Here is a 19,099-nt window from a genome sequence, read left to right on the forward strand (position 1 = left end):
GGCTGCTGTGCGGAAAACCACACCATGGTCTGTTGACGAGGTGCAGACAACTGTGTTTGGTGGCTGAAGAGAGGATCCAAAAAAGAGAGAGCTAGATGGAGTGACCGTAGCAGCTATGCTATGATGTCCCCGCCCACATTCAGGGAGGTACTGTACTACGAAGTACCCAATTGTAATGGAAAATGACCAAAACCGAGTAGAGCCGAGTAGTGCTGTAACTGTGTAATGGAAACGGGCCACAAAAGTGTTTCCCAGCCATTAGGACTCGTATTCTAAATGTCTTCCTTTTTGCCTATGTGAACTGCATTTATGTTGCTCTGTAAAAACATGGTAAAAGTGAAAAGAGTTAGTAAAAAACAGTTTCACTGCGCACTTCCAGGAACCTTGTTTATGAGGTGACTCTTTGGAAAAGTTTACTGTGGGCGGATGAGAGGATTCCCTGTTTGGTGCACCAGTCAGGTTATTTGATTGAGTAAATCTCCAATAAACCATGCAATATTATGATTGAAGTTAGCTGTGCAAGTCTTAGTGTTGTTCCAAATCTCCTTGCTTTCACCAAAAACAAGTCATTAAATTGTCAAATGGTAAAGATAGAAAAACATGTTTTGGCCATGGGATGAAAGAGAAAATGGACAGGTTAATTTTTGCAGATTTTTATAGTTACATGGTTCCAGCTTAATTTTTTTTTCTTTTTGTTGTTTTTTTTTCCCAACAGGAAATCCAAGCCACCTGGTATGAGAAGCTGCACGAGTGGGAAGATGCCCTGGTGTCGTACGACAAGAAGATCGACTTGAACAAAGAGGATCCAGAGCTGATCCTGGGCAGGATGCGCTGTTTAGAGGCTCTGGGAGAATGGTATGTCATTAGTCATATCTGCTGTGAGTCCAGTCTGGCTCCAGCGACTCATTCAAATGACTGTTTCTGCCTTCAGGTCTCACATTCATTGATACATGGTTTCTTATATAAAGAGTGATGGTTGAGTCGTGATTGGTAATGTCTGCTGGCTGTATTTAATCTAGCATAAGTTTATTTTCTCCAACACAGTAAGCCCTGGGCTTCTAGATCTAAATGTTATTCACCGAAGTGATGAAATAAAAAGCACATTGGGTTCCTCTGTTTCAAACCTTGGCTCTAATGAATAGAGACAGTGTCCGAGGTTGTAGACGTTGCTGTGAGCTCTCGAATCTCCCACTTTTTATTTGTTCATCGTGCGTAGGCAGCATCTTGATAATAAGTCCTGACATTAGAGCTTTGATGACTGAGCAAAAAATGAGAAAACAGTTCTTCTGACTTGACCGATGCAATTTAACAGGCAACGCATGAGCAAGCATCCAACGCCAGCAAGAGGCGCTGCCGCCACTGCTGAGGCTCGACTCCATAACAACCACTCACCTTCAAAGAGCAATTTTAGGGAAAAAGAAAGTCACAAGACGACCAAAGGATCCAAATATGTGGGATCGTCACAGAACCCATGACGCTAAACAGATGTTAATTTGCTTATGTAACCTGCTGCGCTTGCGCCATTGTTGTATACAATGTGACTAGTTTCACAAGAAAGTGATTCAATCATTTTATAAGAAAAAAATGATCCAGTAGGAGAGGTTTGTGTTTATGGTTGCGTGTTGTGGAGGGGTAAGATTTGGGTATGATATAACAGTTGAGTGGGATGTGAGAACACATTGCTCCTTGGTAAGTAAGTATTTGACAGGTCCTCAAGGTTGTTAAAATACAGCCAAACTGACTCCTGAGAGAAGAGTTGGACATTGTTGAAAGAGTCTTTAGACTACACTGTCCATCATCATTCATTCATGCAATAATAATTATTATACTGTTTTATTTCATTTCTTTGCATCCGCTTTTTGGTCCCTGCTGATTTGGTCTTTTGGTTCTGCTCAAACTCACTCATCAAGCTGCTGATTACCAGCTGTTTTATACTTTAATGCAACCATTTTTGCTCTTAGCGTTGATTATAATTCTGAAAATATTTTTGCCACAAACTGCAAGTAATGGCCAGAGAGGAGAATAAATGATGGTAAGATGAATTTTCTTAAGTAAAAAAGTCAAATAATAAAATCAGAAAATATAAGGATAAACAGTTGACAGAAAATATTTATTAGTATCTGTGTCTTTATAATATAAAGACTAAACTATAGACTAGGTCACTGACTCTGAGGGTCAGAAGCTCATACTCACTCTTTAGCCATCAGTAAGCAGCAGCTTAGGTTGCAGAGTAAGAGAGCGATAATATAATGGATGGAAAGTACAAAATGGAAAATACATAGTTTCAAAGTTGTGCTTTTGAGAAGGCTCCTTTGTTTCAGTCTATTCTGTTTAATAGTCTTCAGTAAGTACATCACATGGACATGGATGCTAAAAATTGTGGGAACCTGCAGGTATTTGTTCATGGAAAAGATTTTTTTATAAGAATTTAATGCAGAATACCAGGATATCCAGCTCTGCTTGTGTTCTTAGCAGGAGTGTGAAGCTTGTTTAAATTTCCTGCACACCTGTACAGCTGTTAGACATTTTCAGGCATCTGTTCAGCTTGAAGTTGGTTGGATATGTGGTGGGAATCATGGGATGTCACCAACATCCATACCCTAATAAAAATAGCAACAGACCTGTCTTTCCACAGCAGATATGTTGGCATGTCAACGCAGGAAAAGCACAGGTGTAGCTGATAACATTAAAAATGACTGCATTCCATCTGCATGAGCTCGTTCCAGCTTTCTGATGTTCTGCGTTTGGCTAAAGTTTAGTTTAGTTTATTGTCATTTCATAAAAAGCATATAGGCCGACCCTTCACCTGTGCCTTTCCTGCCATGGCATATCCAAATATCTGCACTTCTTTCATTTGCACATTGATTTTTTCCTTTTTGAGAGATACAGAGGAAAAACCAATGCAAGTGACGCTCACATGGTGTCGGTGAAAACACCTGTGTGAGTGACTGGTTGCTAAATGAATGTCTCTTTTAGATACACAGGATTTAATTTAGCAGCTTTTCAACACCAGACACGTGAAAATTTCTCTGCCGAGTCATAAAATAACTCAATTTCTTCCTTCCACCGACCTCTGTGTCTGTCAGCTGTAGACTCCCATGTGCCCGGTGTACCGGAGCTTTTTGTTCTTGTTGCCTTAATGTTATTTGATAGCCTGGCAGCTGGAGAAGGCCTTCACTGACTTCCAAACGTGCCCTTCTTTCTCTTTTTTTCCCCCGTCTGTCCCTCCCTCTCTCGCTCTTTCTCTCTCATCTAAGCTCACTCCAGCATCCTGCCTGTAAAACACATGCCGTGAGTTTGATCTCCTGGACAATGGAGCACTGATTTTTGTAAATGAGGAATTAGTCTAGGTTAGATGCACATGACCCCAACAGGAACATCCATCTTTTTACAGGAACACTTGATATTATCAGACTGTTGTGGGATGGAACCCTGATTTAAGACGTTCATCTTTAGTAATAAATGAAAAAATAAATAATTGCAGATGTCATTAGAATTGAGTCTTATCTTCAGTTAGTTTTCTTTCTCATCCATGGCCAGAAGTGCTCTGCTATTCTGAGGGATGATTTCTTCTGTTGTTCTTTGGCACAGGAAAAAAAAATCAGTTTCTTGGCATGTACATAATTATCATTAGAACGTGGACTTCAGTATGGACTTGTATGTGTTGAGGATAAAGACCAGAACATCTGCATCACTTTTCGACAAATTATAAAAACAGTGCAGTAAAAACAACACTTTGTAACTGTTTTTCATAAATTCTTGAAAGTTTCATTCCAATTGTCTTGGTTGGTTAAGTTTTACAGAGTATTTTTCCATCAACTGTATGTGTGCTTTTTATTCAGCTGTAAAATGTCAGCACTCCACAGCACAAAGACACAGTGTGATATTCAGATAATTTCAGATGGAATCACAGGGATTGAATCGCAGGGTGTAATTCAAGGATGTTCAAAGCATCCCTATAATCAAGTGGTTTCCTAGTAATTCATGCAGCTACTCTGCAGACAGTATATTCAGTAATCCTCTGTGCACCTTGTTCCCTGATCAACATGGAAACCCGATGCTCTGATCTGTTTTTGAATATGTGAAGTCACTACTGTAAACATGCTGTGGAACTTAACTCTGAACAGATTACCGGACAAATCTGGATTTGCTTTTTCTACCGTCAGACGTCTGTGGTTAATGTTTTACAGGGGCCAGTTGCACCAGCAGTGCTGTGAAGAGTGGACACTGGTGAGCGAGGAAACCCAGGCCAAGATGGCTCGTATGGCTGCTGCTGCCGCCTGGGGTCTAGGTAAACTCTGTCACTTCACATCACATATGAATGGACAGTTAAGCCGCAGTTACGCAAAAATGCTAATAACGGAGAGTATACTGTGTTAAAGGCCAGTGCATAGAGCATTTAGACCATCCTCTGTGGGACTGTGCAACAATGCAATCAAACTGAACGGCAATGAAAACAGTAACAGCACTCGCCAAGTTTCACTCTCATAACCAGATGGGAATGGTATCCAGTCATAACATTGACATATCGTAACGTGCAATGGTGGAGAAAAGCATGGACCACACTGCAGAGGCAACCTCAGAGGTTTGTGGTCTGTGGTTTAGACTTTCCAAACTCAGTTGTAAACCGTGAGACGGTACCTAACCAGCAGGCCCGTCTATCTGAGGACTCGGACCGTCTTTAGTTGTTGTCATTGGGAAGCAAAACTCTGCCCTGCTTCTGCTGAATGTCAGTCTACTCTCAGTCTTCAGAAGTGAGTTTGTAAGACATCATTAATCAAAGTTCTGTTTTGCGTCTTTGCCTGATTTCTGCTTCTCCAGGACACTGGGACAGCATGGAGGAGTACACATGTATGATCCCGCGAGACACGCACGACGGCGCTTTTTACAGAGCAGTGTTAGCCCTGCATCAGGACCTCTTCTCATTGGCTCAGCAGGTGGGTGACATCATCACTCACAATTACTCCCGATGGAGCACGTTAAAAGTCTATATTTTTTCAAAAAACATCTCATAAAGACATGTCACATGGGAATTAGCCTCGTCTCACGGCTTCTGGAATTTTCATTAGTCTTTACAGCAAGGTATGAAATGCTAAAATCGTTGGAAACTAACACTGTAAAGAAACATAAAAATGGCTTTACGGCTATTCCAGTCAGGATTGAATTCCCCCACCAGCGTGGGTTTTTTTTATTAAAACAAATAAAATGTACCAGTTTTCTTTTTCTAAACGGTGTGGTAGCTCTTTGGTGTGGAAACGTTATATAACACTTCAAATTGTAAATCATCACAGCATTCAGCCTCAAACAAATAAAGAGTCCATTCCCCTCCTGTGTGCCTGTCAACAAGGTCTGATGGAGGTCAGGGTGGTGTTTTCCTCATTTGATGAAGGTTGGGGGGATCATAGATGAGCTCATGCTCTTTGGAAGTGGATTTCTTCAAGTTGGATGCCAGCACGTCTAACAAACATGACGACCAGCACTGACACCAGTAAACACCTGCTCCTCCAATTTCCCTGGACTCATCCTCCAAGTCCCCCTTTTCACCACAAAGCCCCGGAGACTTGCTCTCTGTGCCCCCTCGACCCCCTCTGCTGCCTTCCCCCCCTCTAATTTGGAGATTGAGTCCAGGTGTGGCCTATAGGACTCTGCATCAGCTGAATAGGGAAAGCAGACTTTTGACTCTTGCTGACAATGAGGCCACTCACAATGAACGGAGAGGAATCAAAAGCAGATGGTGTGAGGGTGAAAGCTTAAATGTCAACATGAGCTCAGTGTAGTCTTCCGGATGTGGTTGGTAATCCTCGAACTTGAGTCCTTTTGATTCCATAGGGCTGTTCCTCCCTTCGCGTGTACCCCCAACAACCAGACATGTGCTCCAGGAGCCTCGGCGTGTGTGCATGTGTGAAAGGACTCGGGTTTCTTTGCTGTATAAATCACAGTGTTTGGTCTATTGCAGCGATGATGTGTGGACACGGCGGCCATACACCCCCTATCCCCCCCCCTCTAGTAAAGCAAGCTTCTGTGCCAAGATTGATGATGTATCCAGTCCTCCAGAGTGTGTCTGATTTGTAATATGTGTCTCATGGCTTTCACAAACCAGAACCCTCCCTCGGACTTCAGTCATGTTTGGATTTTGTTTTGAGTTTCCTCTGGTGGTTGATGTGGCCTGAACCATTCACATGGAGGCCCTCATACCACACTGTAATGATAAAGTAATACCACTGGACGTAGCACCAGTGTAAGTACATAAGTGTAACCTTTATGTAAGAGAATGGGAGATTGGGTCACGGTTTGTTTGTGCTGCCAGAAGCCAGACACTGCATTTATCAGGAGTCGTCTGGACTGCACATTTCCAATGAGGCCCCAGCACAGTAATTCAGGAGTAAACAGGACCATAACTGAGTGGAGGCAGTAAAGAAGCAGCCTCATTGTCACCTTGTCCTAAACGCCCTCCCATAACCCCTCCTCTTGTTGTGCATGCCTGAAGAGGTGTTTTGGCACGCCATTCCTTCTTCGCCTCCCCACGAAAAAAATAATTGGTGGGAGTGGGTCTGAAACAGCTGTGTGTCCTGGCCCCAGAGAACTTCCTCAGTCATCCTCCCTCATTTTATCCTCCCACTAATAACAGCTCCCTAAAACATTGGCTGTAGAGACCTGAGAGATGATCAGACTCTCTGCCACAGGACTTGTGTCCTTGTTTGTCCCCTTTTTGCTGCACTCGATCCGGTCTTTCAGTTTTTCCACCCCTCAGCTCGTGCTGGTGTATCATTGAATTTGGAAAAGTTCTGGCAGGAAAAGTCCGGGATCTGGAATTTAGCAAATGAGTTGATAATCAGCAGTAATAGACCCAAAAGAACTGGAAGGTACGATGCCTGACTGTGCTCTGACACTTGATCGTGTCAGAATTTGCATCATGGTCATTGCAGGAAACCGTGACTAACATTCCCCATTTTGAATCTCTCTTTATCACGCTCCAATTTAAAAAATTGAAAGATTCTTTTGACATCCACAACCATCGTTACATAACTTTCACACTGTTGCTCTCGACGGTTCATTTACCTCTGCTCGTAAAACACTTGGCACTCAGCAGTGCATCAAACCATTTTGCTACACAAGCAGGCATTCTAGTCCTAGTCGCACTAATGTGTCACTGTTGGCAGCAAAAGGGTGTGAACAGCAGGCAATAAGATGCCTTTGTTCATTTGAACAAAGTGTTTTTGTTCAACCTGGACTCACCCTGATGCAAGGACTGCTTTGACATTTTGTCATAGTGCATTCTAAGGTCACACGGTCCCTAAATTATTGAAGAGATGACATTGCTGTTTATTGGGTTTACTAATGAGTTTGAGTTTATGGAGCCAACTAAGTCAAGTCATGGGTTAAACCAGTGTTGCCAATCTTGAGGATTTATAGTGAATTCAGAGGCTAATGAACAACTGCGCATTTAAGAATGTAAAAAGAGTGGCTGTATGAACACGGTGAGAAAACAGTTGGGTAGAGGTCAAATCTTCAGTGTTTGGGTTGGTAAAGTTATATTTACATGTGATTGTAAACCTGAAGATTTCATTCTGATCTGTAATCTGTAAATCTTTTTCTTTTGTGTTTTTTTTGTTTGAAAATATGTTTGTCTTTTGTTTTTTTTTCGTTTTTAGTGTATTGACAAAGCCAGGGACCTCCTGGATGCTGAGCTGACGGCCATGGCTGGGGAGAGCTACAGTCGAGCTTACGGGGTAAGTTTTCCCTTGACACCGCCAAAAATATTCAACCCCTGGCTTCAGTCAACCATCTCATTTTTCATAGTGTTCATGAGCAAAAGGATTATGCCACAGCAACAAAAAATTTATGAAAGTGATGATTTATGAAAATTGAAGTCTCTGCTCTACTCTCTCTAAAAGTCAAAATCATAAATATTTACAGTTTTTCTGTTGCTCTGTGCTCCCTTTTATTATCTATTTACATGGATTTATCCAAGAAACATTTCAAATCAGATGTGGAGTCCTGAAAACAGATGTCTTGATCGCGAAAAACCATTGAATCATAGTAGATTTTGGTTTAGAAAATAATGTAGCAGTTCAACATGAAGTCTGACAGCACATACACCTTAGCAGGCATCTAGACTTTGCAGGTTGTTTTCAAATGTCAAAGCCATCAAATGGAGATGTCCGACCTTTTCTGACAGACAACTCAAAAGAAGGTCCAGTTGGTTGTTGAATGCATCCAGTCGTTGTTCTGATTAACTTAAGCTTTAACAATGTTTTTACACTGCAAAGAGGGGGCTACTGCGTCATCTGGACTGTTTAAACTATAATATAATAATATACTATGTGTGGATAACAATGAGTGTGTGTGTGTTTGTTTCCTAGGCCATGGTATCTTGCCAGATGCTCTCGGAGCTGGAGGAGGTGATCCAGTACAAGCTGGTGCCAGAGAGGAGGGACATCATCAGGGAAACATGGTGGGAGAGACTTCAGGTAAGCACAGTGCATGATGTATGGAAACACACACGCACACACACACACATGCAACAGCAAATACAATGTCGAGCAGATGTTGGATAGGCTACTGTTACTAATGGGGAACATTACAAGCCATGCACCGTACACAGAGTCAGCCATATGCTAATGTCTCGTGTGGCTTCACTAACTTTTGGGTTTGTACTGTCTGTTTACTCTGTTTGCGTTACATCATTTAATAGAGAGTTGGAAAACAGAATCATATCGTGCGCAGGTTAAGTGTTATTTATCTGCTTTGAGCAAATGTCAAAATATGCTCCACTTGCAGCCAAAACCCAACCTTCACTGTCACAAATTTGGCATTGTTATTACATTCACGAAGACAAGAATTGATTACTTGAGCTGCAACACAAAGCAGAGAATATTTAGTTTATTTAGTTTAGATTGTGGCTGTTTATGTTTGTAGTCATGCAGCAGGTTGTGTGTATACTATATATTGATAACACTAGAGGCAGAAGAGGTCAGTGTAGACTGGTTATTGCAAATTCCTTTCCCTTAAATTGAGGCCTGATGGAAAACCAGTGTTGCATGTTGCAAAAGTGAAATCAGATTTCAACCACACTGGTCACTTGTTCCTGTGTCTTGATCATTTTGGTCATTATCTCCAGTTGATCACCATAAGTGAGAGCTGCCACATGCATGAGAACTGACCTTTCCAATCACAGACGAACACCAACATCATTTTTGATCAGACTTGCTTTTGCCAGTTTGAAAGAATATTTTGTGTAACCCCAGCACGTAAATCTATCCAAACTCCTTCTGTTTCCCTAGACTGATTGTAATTACTATTATTATCATTATTAATAATGAATTACAGCGTTGTACATGCTGCTAAGTGAGACAGGAAGACGTGTGGAAGAGCCACATATCCACAAGTGGTTGAGAAAGGTTTGCCTCCTGCCAGAGCTTTGGAATTTGAGACAAATGCCATGTGATCTAAGATAATACTGTTCAAGTTCCTCCTTTCCATGTTGGACATTTTACAGCTGAATCAAAATGTGATTATTTGAAAGCCAGTAGTCTTGTATGTGCCGAGGGTGGAATTTAAGTAGCTTAGATGAACTAATAACTTTTGATCTGGTGTGCACCTTTTCTGACTCCACATTATACATGCCGTATTAAACTGAATTTAACACAGCACGTACGGTATAAGGCTACTTCCTCTAAATCTCTTATGGCATTCTTCATCTCCTGCTCACATGTTACAGACATTTGAGAAAAAACCTCTAGTGAGCACAAGACAAAAACTAGCATCATCCTTTTTCACCAACAGCCCAGCAGGAGTTTATTTATCTGAAGACTACATGTGCTGTCCCAAAGGGCTCCAATTAGCTTTTTTCTAAATCAGAGTTTCTGTATAAAAGACAGTCGAATACAGAGCTGAGTGGAAAAGATGATACTCCTACCGTCAATGGTGGAAATAATTCAACACAAAGACAGACTTGTCTCTGTCTGCACAACATAATAATAATAATGTGGGAGTGATACTTGTTTTTCTTAAACCCAAACAAGGAGACCAATTTTCTTTTTTCTTTTTTTTCTTGACAGACAGGAGTAATGTGAATGATGCATTTTCAGTAAATCAGCTGGCATTCATTCACAGTCACAAAATGATGATAGACTTAGACAAAAGTCGAACCATTTGCTGGTGAACTATTATGTTGTGACAACATTGTTTTGCTACAAAAGACATGGTACCGGTCAGAACCTGTTGTTCACATCAAAAATAAGCAGTTTGAGCCGAATCAATTTCCTTGTGACATTTTCAAGGTTTCTCTAAAATTAGCTTGAGCGTTGAATGGAAAGCATTATGCACACGCAGCCAGATCCCTGCGCAGTAAAATGAAGATACTCTTGATCGTCTTGACTCTTTCCCTTCATAAAAGATGGAGCTTGGTTAGAGGGGTATTTGGGATCAAGAAGGGTCTTCGTGAGCAAACACACAGGGCCCATAATGGCTGCACTGAAGCTGAGGCTGCAACACCTGACAGGTTCCTTTCTTTAGTGATTTATTGGAGGCTGACCTCACACATCTGTCAGGGAGCCACTGTCCTTTTCTTTGTCTTTGTTCCTCAAACAGTCTCCCTCATCAAAGGAGTGGAGGTACGAAAAATGCTGTATGAAAACACTAGTCTGTACCCCATCATTTGTGGGGTCCAGTGAGGGGGTGCACATTGTTTAACCCACTTTCCAGCCCCTGAGACAAGAGAACAGTCATATTTGCCTTTACATTTACAGTGTATGTGTTCAAACCTGCTGCTAATTTAAAACTCCTTTTTGTTTTGTGTGTTATATTATATACAACCATCAGTTCCTCCTCCTTATTTTAAAACGGAGCGTAAATATGCTGGTGACATTCAAAAATTCAAAATGTTTTGTGAAATATTTTGGATAATCTACTAGTCAGCGCTTAAATGTTTCCAGTTTTCAGTGACATTTCATTTTAATATTTCAGGGCTGAAATTAAAGGCTGGAACAACTGGAGAAATTTTAGACATTCTAAGCTTTGTATGAGAGACACTTCATAAATCAAAGTAACAAAAGTTGGGACCTTCATTTACCTCCATTTTCCATTGATGCAGAAAAGCAGTAAATAAATCAGTTTGTTGATCTTTGCAAAAGGCCTGATTTATCTACTTTTCACCCCCGTCTTTTTTGTTTACATTTGGCCAATTTATGTTTATTAACTTGACTTGGACTAGTATCATTTCATAAGAACTGGAAAAATTAGGGTGCTCTAAAACCCTTGACCAGAAGGTTGCGGAACGACAAAAGCAAATGAGGGCAGAAGGAAAGTGGGAAGACAGTGAAGAATGATCCTGCTGGATTACATCCAAGGACAAAGCTCTTGCATGGTACATGTCTCAGACCACCTGTCGACCCCGATGCCCCCAGTGAAACATGGTTGTTCCTTTCAATCAAGCTGGATGAACTGGACGATTTGGCTCCCTCAGTACAAAGATTTCTGTAATTTCATGTTGTTGAACCCAGACTAAACTGTCTTAGTCACTGTGATTATCAACTTGGCTTTTGCCAGATTCGACCTGCACTCGTTCCCTTATCCCATCATGTTAAGCCTCTTCAGGAATTGTGGTATTTAATTCCAGCCTCAGCTTTCAACAGCTTGGCCCAGTGTACTTTGGCCATCTAAGGAAATGTTACAGGGGGTAAAAAAAAACACCTAAATCCCCATGTCAGACACAAAGGTGGGTTGAATTATTTTTGAAGCTATTAATTGTTTTATGCTGACTGAACTAGTTTTCATTCATTATAATAAGATCCATCTATGTAGCAGTGTGATTACAATCAACTCACATCATTGTCCTTTCTCAAAAAATCATCATTGTTCCTCCCCCTTGTGTCTTATATTTAAACCATACAGAGCTTACAGCACTTTGTTTTACTCCAATGTTGTGTTTGTGCTCAGGGGCTCTGTGTTATATCACGATCATGAGGTCAGGTTAAGAGAATATCTGATGGAGATCGTCAGCTAATGTTCTTTACAGATGCATCAAATGTCTGTCTGCTTCTTTTTTCTGGCACGTGGACCTGTGCTCACGTGTGGGCACGTTAAAGACAGGGAACACTGGTAGTAATATTGGCCCCAAGGGTTTCAACTTGACCTCTCTAACGTATGTTCTTTCACTTGAGTTTAATGAGTAGGCGCCTCTCTTTGAAGCGACTAACAAAAGAGTTTGCTGTTTAACCTGTCTATCCTTTGCTATTTTTGTGCTATCCCCTCTTCAGGGTTGTCAGCGTATTGTGGAGGACTGGCAGAGGATCCTGATGGTCCGGTCACTGGTCATCAGCCCCCACGAGGACATGAGGACTTGGCTGAAGTACGCCAGCCTCTGTGGCAAAAGTGGACGCCTGGTCAGTACCTTCTTTCAAGGCCAAAGATGCAATAATCTGGGTGATGTGCTGTAGTGTCAAATGTTGATTCACCTCCGACACTGACTGAGCTTGAATGGGCTAAACATAATGAATGTGCCACTGTCACCAGAGCACAGTAATTTCATAGAAGCATACATTGTCAACCACTCAACCAAAAATGTCTAATTGTATTATCTAGGATAACTTTTTATACTCTTTCTTTTCTTGTGTTCCCTCGGTGTTTTTTTTCCATGAGAACTGAAGGAGTTTACAACTCCATGATATCCACATATAGTACATTTTTTGTTTGTATTCTTATCTATCTTATAGTTCACAAGATTCACAATCCTGTGATTTATTATCTTCATTTTTTTTTTTTTTTTTTTTTTTTTACATATCATTGATTGTCTCCTTTCATGTGTTTGATAATGAAATTGAATGAAATTTCTGCCTCTTTTAATCTACTACTTCAATATAACAAACTGTTTAAACAGATTACAATGCAGTATAATGTGACATTTGTCCAAAGCCTCTTAGTATCCTCATGTCTGACTCTGATCACTGTAATTAATTGTAATCCCATAACATCCAGGAGGAATAAATCAGAGTTGATTGAATAAGGCTCGTCAAAGGGAAAAGGGAAGTGGAGCTCTGACGCACTTAAGTGCAACCATGAATTCCAGCCATGAAATTAAACTTAATTTCAACCTGTTTTAAGTTGGCGCTGATGAAAGTAACACGGCGCTCTCAATCACACTGTTTAGAAACCTGAATCCACATATCTTCTCAATTAAAGTACTGCAGTTTTCCATCCGTTTTCTTTTTACCTCACTGTTTTTCTAATTGATTGCAAAGGATGTCAGACAGTTGGCCAATTTTTCTATCTATATATTCTTGTTGCCTTTAATCACACACAGCATGCACACAGGATGATAGACTCACCAACAATGATGTCACGCAAAAGAGAGATGTGATTGGCCAGCATGAAACAGCAGGGAATTTGATTACAAGGGTCTGGAAAAAATGACCCCAATAAGACCAAGAGTTTAGTGATGGGAGTAGGCTTTTTGCTCCTCTCTTTCTTTCTCCATCCGTCCATCCATCCATGCATCTTTCTCTCCTTAAGAAATATAAAGGTCAATGTGCAATCAAGCTGCTGCTGCTTGTCTTGGGGATATATGACATCCTCACCTTCTGTACTCCTCTTGAACTGTAAAACCCTCTGACCATTCGGTTGACCTTTCACCTTTGTTGCTCTCCTCATCCCTTCAGGCACTGGCCCACAAGACCCTGGTGCTCCTTCTGGGTGTTGACCCCTCCAAACAACTTGATCACCCGCTGCCCACAGCCCACCCACATGTCACCTACGCTTACATGAAGTACATGTGGAAGAGCAGCCGCAAGGTGAGGGCAAACAAAGTGCTGATTGTTTGAGATGTAGACTTTTATTCTCTTTATTATTTATACACTTTGTAAGTTTGTGTTTTTTGCTCTCTGCGAGTCATTACACAGGGAGCATTCGTTCAGGCTGAATAGCAAAGGGCAAAATGTGAGCTTGTAAAACCGTCTGATGGTTATCACTTCAATGTGCATGTTTTAAGTGGAACATGAGGCAACAATCAGAACATCAAAGAAAGTGTGAGCTTTTATTACTGCAACATTACTGACATAAACAGTTTATGAACGTTGCAGCCCAAGAAACATAGACATAAACAAACTACATCTGTAAAAAGGAAATGAAATTGTTCAGTGCTCAACAGGTTGACTATGGTGATATGTGATATATCATCACCCAAGTGACAGATTAATAAAGCTCAATTAATCAATCCCATCAGGTCAGCTGCAGTTTCTTGGTAATTAAAATACAACTCATGCTGAAAAAGCCTGCAGAGTCTTGTGTATGGCTTGAGTCAGACTTGGTCAGTAAAGTCAACTCAGCTGTTACATTTAGATTGTTTATCCATCTTGTGTATCTATGGCAACAGTGGATTATGTAAGGATCACTTAACAAGTTACCAAGAAATATATTTGTTCAGAAAGGACGGTTCAACCACACACACACAACTTTCCCATGCAGTATATACACCCCAAAAGACACATAAACACACCCACATTTATTACCAGGTGTTGAATAATGTTTGTGGCTCCAGAGTGCAGGTCTCATTAGGGGGCTTAGGTAAGTGTGAATGTAAGCAGACACACACAAACACACACACACACACACACACACACACACACATACCCAAGGACCGATCTGATCATGTGTCCGGTGCTTTGGAGCAGCATGGAATGTCAGCTCTGTCTGTTACTCATCATACTTGTCATGACTGGAGTGTTACTGAGTGAAAACAAAACACTAATGGGACATTTACCTCAGGTTAGATGACTTGTAGTTGTTTAATGAACTGGATCTGACTCAAATGAACAGATAATTCAAACAAGAAGTTGATTTCCAAGGTAATTTCAACATGTGAACTTAATCATGAAAAGGAGAAAACGGTTTGCATCAGAAAAATGTGCTATCTGGATCTTATGCTGTGCTCACATCTCACAGTACATCCACCTCATTTCTTCAGCTGTGGTTAATATCTCTGATCTGTGATATTAGCTTTACATGTAGCACAGATTGCCTTTACTTTATTTAGATCAGATGTGACTATGAAACAGTGGTGATATAAGCTCAAGTAACAAAAACACTTAAAGATAATAGCAGAAATGGCCTGGCCAGATGGAGTTGCAGGATTTTCCCATGCAAGTTCAACAACACTGATATGAACAGAAAAGAATGTCCAATGTTGTAGGGCGTCGCTGCTTTAGACCAAACAGTCGACTCTGTTGAAGGAGTAAGACAAAGGCAGCTGATGAGCGCACCACAATTTTTCTGATATGTCTGAGGCAGACCTTAGAAACCCTGCCAAATATGTCAGAAAAGATAAGCATTTCTAAAACCAATGATTTGTTCCGTGTCTCTCCAGATCGATGCCTTTCAGCACATGCAGCACTTTGTGCAGGGGATGCAGCAGCAGGCCCAGCACGCCATCGCAGCCGAGGACCAGCAGCACAAGCAGGAGGTCCACAAGCTGATGGCCAGGTCTGTCCCGTCACTGGAAACACAGTAGTAGTAGTAGTATTGTAGTAGCAGCAGCTCGGCATCTAATGAGCCTGTTTCACTGAAGACATTTTGACATGGATATAAAAATCATTCATAAAATGAAAGATGGCCGAGCTCCATGTAGCTGCTTCAGATTCAGGATGCTGTGCACGCTGGCTCACTGTTGTGCTGTCATGAAAAAGAATGGAGCCATCGTTACTGTTATTACCAGCACCTGTGCTTCTCCTGCTGTGGTTCGTCACATAACGGTTGGATTATGGTGAATATCAAATGTCTACATACTCCCACAGACCATTTCACTTTTATTGAGTGAAGGCCCCAAATACAGATTTAATTCCAGAAGATATTTACTAAAACCTAAGAAATAACTTGGAAAATAGACATTCAAGTACATTTTTACTGTTAGAAAATGAGCATCACATCAGTGAAACACATGTTCTGACTTCATCAAATGCCTAATGACCATAAAACCGATGCTTTAATGCTTTTTTCATTGGTATACCCCAGGAAGTCTTGACATTTGGCAAGGCATGAACCATCAGCAAGTGATGTGAAGATAATTAATCAGTATCGTTGTGGGTTATCAAAATAGGGCACTAGAGGGGTACCCTGGGGGGCCCCAGGAAAAAGGAGAATAATTTATTTTCACTGTAATTCCATCCATAAATACCACAATGAATGATGACTGTTGTGGTCATTAGTTTTAAAGATTTCCTGTAATTGAGAATCTAAAGCAAAATATCTTATCAGACTGGGATCCATGGCTTAATTTGCGTCGCTTCACGGGTCCCTGATGCGAAGGAGTTTGTGAATCACTGCCTTAATGCACACAGTCACGCATATCATTTTTAACAAGCCGAGGCTCCTGACTTAAAGTGAATCCACAGTTGGTCAAATTCACCAAATGTGAAGCCAGTGTGTTGTTATGTGCCTGGGCTTTTAACACCCTCTTAAGCACAATGGAGAAAACCCAAAGCAACATGCTGAGGCGAGGAAAAAGTAGCCTCATGTATTTTGTGCCCTTATGTTGTCAACACACGGGGTCAAGTACAGTGCATTCTGCTTCTTTTCCATGAGCAGGACCCAGTCTGGCACAGCACCTTCCACGAGTCGATTGGCTTCCTCTGGTCTTTTTCAGAGCTGGCCAGATTGTCTGAGTTTCTCACCTCAGACTTCTCAATAAAATAATCCCTCCTGGCATTTTGTACCACACAGCTACTTACAGGGCTTTCAGAGTATTAGACACCTTGACTTTTAGTTTTTTCACATTTTGTTATGTTGCAGCCTCATGCTAAAATCATTTCAATTCAATGTTTCCACTCATCAGTCTACGCTCAGTAGGTAAGGGGACAATGACAAAGCCAAAACAGAACTTAAAAATGTATTAAAACAAGAAATTGAAATATCACCATGACACAAGTTCTGAGAAAAAGGAAGAGGCCTGAAGACCTGAACGCACTTCATCACAATCCAAACATGTCACCACGACCACAGGCCTCTTTTCCTGCTCTTTTCCAGTGGGTGCTGTGATCTTCTGCGGGTGTTCTGGTGTCCTTCACCAAGCACCTTTCCACATATCATTGCCTCACCTCACTATGGGAACAGTTGCAGCATGAAGTCTGTTCAAATGATTCACATAATAAGGAATAAGAAATTAAAAGGAAAATACATTTTGCATTCCAAAAAGTGATGTCAACTTCTTAGAATTGTTGTTTGCTAGCTGTTGTGAGCTCACCAACACATTCGCGGGAAATACCTACAGCGCCCTCCTTTGAGAGTGAAGGTCAGCAGCTTGCCAGGGCAGGAGGGAGAATGACCGGCTTTACTTAACTTTGAATTTGAATGCAGAGCATTGTGTGCAATGGGAGCAGACAGGTATAATCCTACACACAGTAAATCATACAGTCGTCTCATCTGGGCTTGTGCACAACAACATACACCAGTCAAGTGCACCCTCCCCATCTCATAAATCAAATATGACAACACACAAGCGTGACAGCAGGCAGAAGGGTTTTTACATTTGTGCACCTTCCAGACGGTGGGTGACTCTGGCCGTCTGAAGAATGCATGTTGGGGAAAACACCTGTATAATGTCAGTCAGGACGGGTTCTCTCCAGACGTGCTGACACACTTTCGTGAATACAGGTTGGCTGTGTGGTATGGAGCACACCTGGTCTTCTCAGCCAGCCACACACTTCCACACCATCACATGGACGCCTCCACTCTCTCCAAAGAACCCACTCTAAATTCACCGCTACTTTACTTAAGATCGGTGATCCTGCTGTGCAAGTCTAACTAAACAGGGTTGTTCCAATGTCCTCAGAGCTGCCCCTCCTCCCACTTCTACCCAAAGGCTCAACCTGTGAACCGCTTACGGAAACAGTTTGGCTTAAGACACACAGAACCCAAAGTGTGCTCTCAGATGGAAAAGCATTCAGTACAAATTACATAATCCTGAAAGACAATTTGTTGGAGGCTCTCTGCAAACAATATTCATCTGATGGATGGGTCGTCAATGCTGCTCTTTGCCAGTTTCTCCCTTTTAGTGCCGTTACGAATGTGAATTATACGTCCTGGACCTGACAAACAGCTAGTTAGACTACTTGCCCCTAAGCATGTGTTTCTCTGGGTGATGGATGGAGCTTCGTCCCCTCTGGGATGCCACAGAGCTCCCTGTCCAGCCGAAAAAGTTTGAATTATTGAAAATCTCCGGATGTGATCCCAGAACCTTTCAGTAGAAGGACACTCTGCTGCCTTCAGTCGAGATACTTGAGATAAAAGCTGGAACAATTTTCAAGTCTAGTATTATTATCTCACTCTTTTTAATGAACTGCCCTTGGGTGTACTTACTGTCACTACCAAGTCTTTATAAGCAATGACAACATAAGCAGGACTCATGATGTGTCTTTGCGCCTCGTCCCAGCAGTGCAACTGTTTCCTCGTTGCTAATGTAGTCATGTATTTATTGGAGAAGTTATCACTGCACAGCTTCTTTAACAGCATTGGCCTCTGACCTTGGTAACTTTTTATGGTGTTGATAAAGTCCAGATGTTTTTTTGTGTTGAATGTTGTGAAGTTGTAATTTCCTTTTATATTTCCAGTTTGAGGGTTAAAGCAGAACTGTAGCCCCTTTTGCACTGGTCAGGCCCATTAACACTGGGCATTTGTGAGTTGTGTGTCTACAGTTCAAAAAGTTAATCATTCCCAAATTTCATGCCCTCTTCTGTTGGACTGTCTCTCTCTCTCTCTCTCTCACTCTCTCCTCCATGTAGATGTTTCCTGAAGCTTGGGGAGTGGCAGCTCAGTTTGCAGGGGATCAACGAGAGCACCATCCCCAAAGTGTTGCAGTATTACAGCCATTCCACCGAGCATGACCGCAACTGGTACAAGGTCAGTTCGACCCTCTCGACCCTAACCTCTCACTTCTGACTTCTCTGTGGACGCAGTTAAAACCCAGCTGTGTCAGCAGGAGCTTTCCCTGACACTGATGTGTCACCTGGAAAACTTTAGACCCCGTTTTATTGCCATTTGAACAAACACACAATAAAATGGTTGTTTGTTTAGTTTCTTTTTCTGGACCGTGCACGGCTCATTTATGTTG

General features: G+C 41.6%; 1 protein-coding gene across 2 annotated transcripts in view; it reads left to right on the top strand.

Annotated features, from left to right (window-relative positions):
* mtor (mechanistic target of rapamycin kinase) overlaps nucleotides 1-19,099 on the top strand; it is an 84,015-nt gene that overhangs the window by 51,386 nt on the left and 13,530 nt on the right. For both annotated transcript variants that reach the window (XM_085781259.1, XM_085781258.1), the window contains 9 exons: nucleotides 716-855; nucleotides 4,191-4,291; nucleotides 4,822-4,937; nucleotides 7,653-7,730; nucleotides 8,364-8,471; nucleotides 12,261-12,386; nucleotides 13,659-13,790; nucleotides 15,362-15,477; nucleotides 18,771-18,888. In XM_085781259.1, coding sequence (XP_085637385.1) covers nucleotides 716-855; nucleotides 4,191-4,291; nucleotides 4,822-4,937; nucleotides 7,653-7,730; nucleotides 8,364-8,471; nucleotides 12,261-12,386; nucleotides 13,659-13,790; nucleotides 15,362-15,477; nucleotides 18,771-18,888 — 1,035 coding nt within the window. The remainder of the gene's footprint in view (nucleotides 1-715; nucleotides 856-4,190; nucleotides 4,292-4,821; nucleotides 4,938-7,652; nucleotides 7,731-8,363; nucleotides 8,472-12,260; nucleotides 12,387-13,658; nucleotides 13,791-15,361; nucleotides 15,478-18,770; nucleotides 18,889-19,099) is intronic.

Source organism: Trachurus japonicus, chromosome 7 (assembly GCF_045865225.1).
Source record: "Trachurus japonicus isolate A0001 chromosome 7, Traja_1.0".
In the NCBI taxonomy this organism is placed as follows: Eukaryota; Metazoa; Chordata; class Actinopteri; order Carangiformes; family Carangidae; genus Trachurus; species Trachurus japonicus.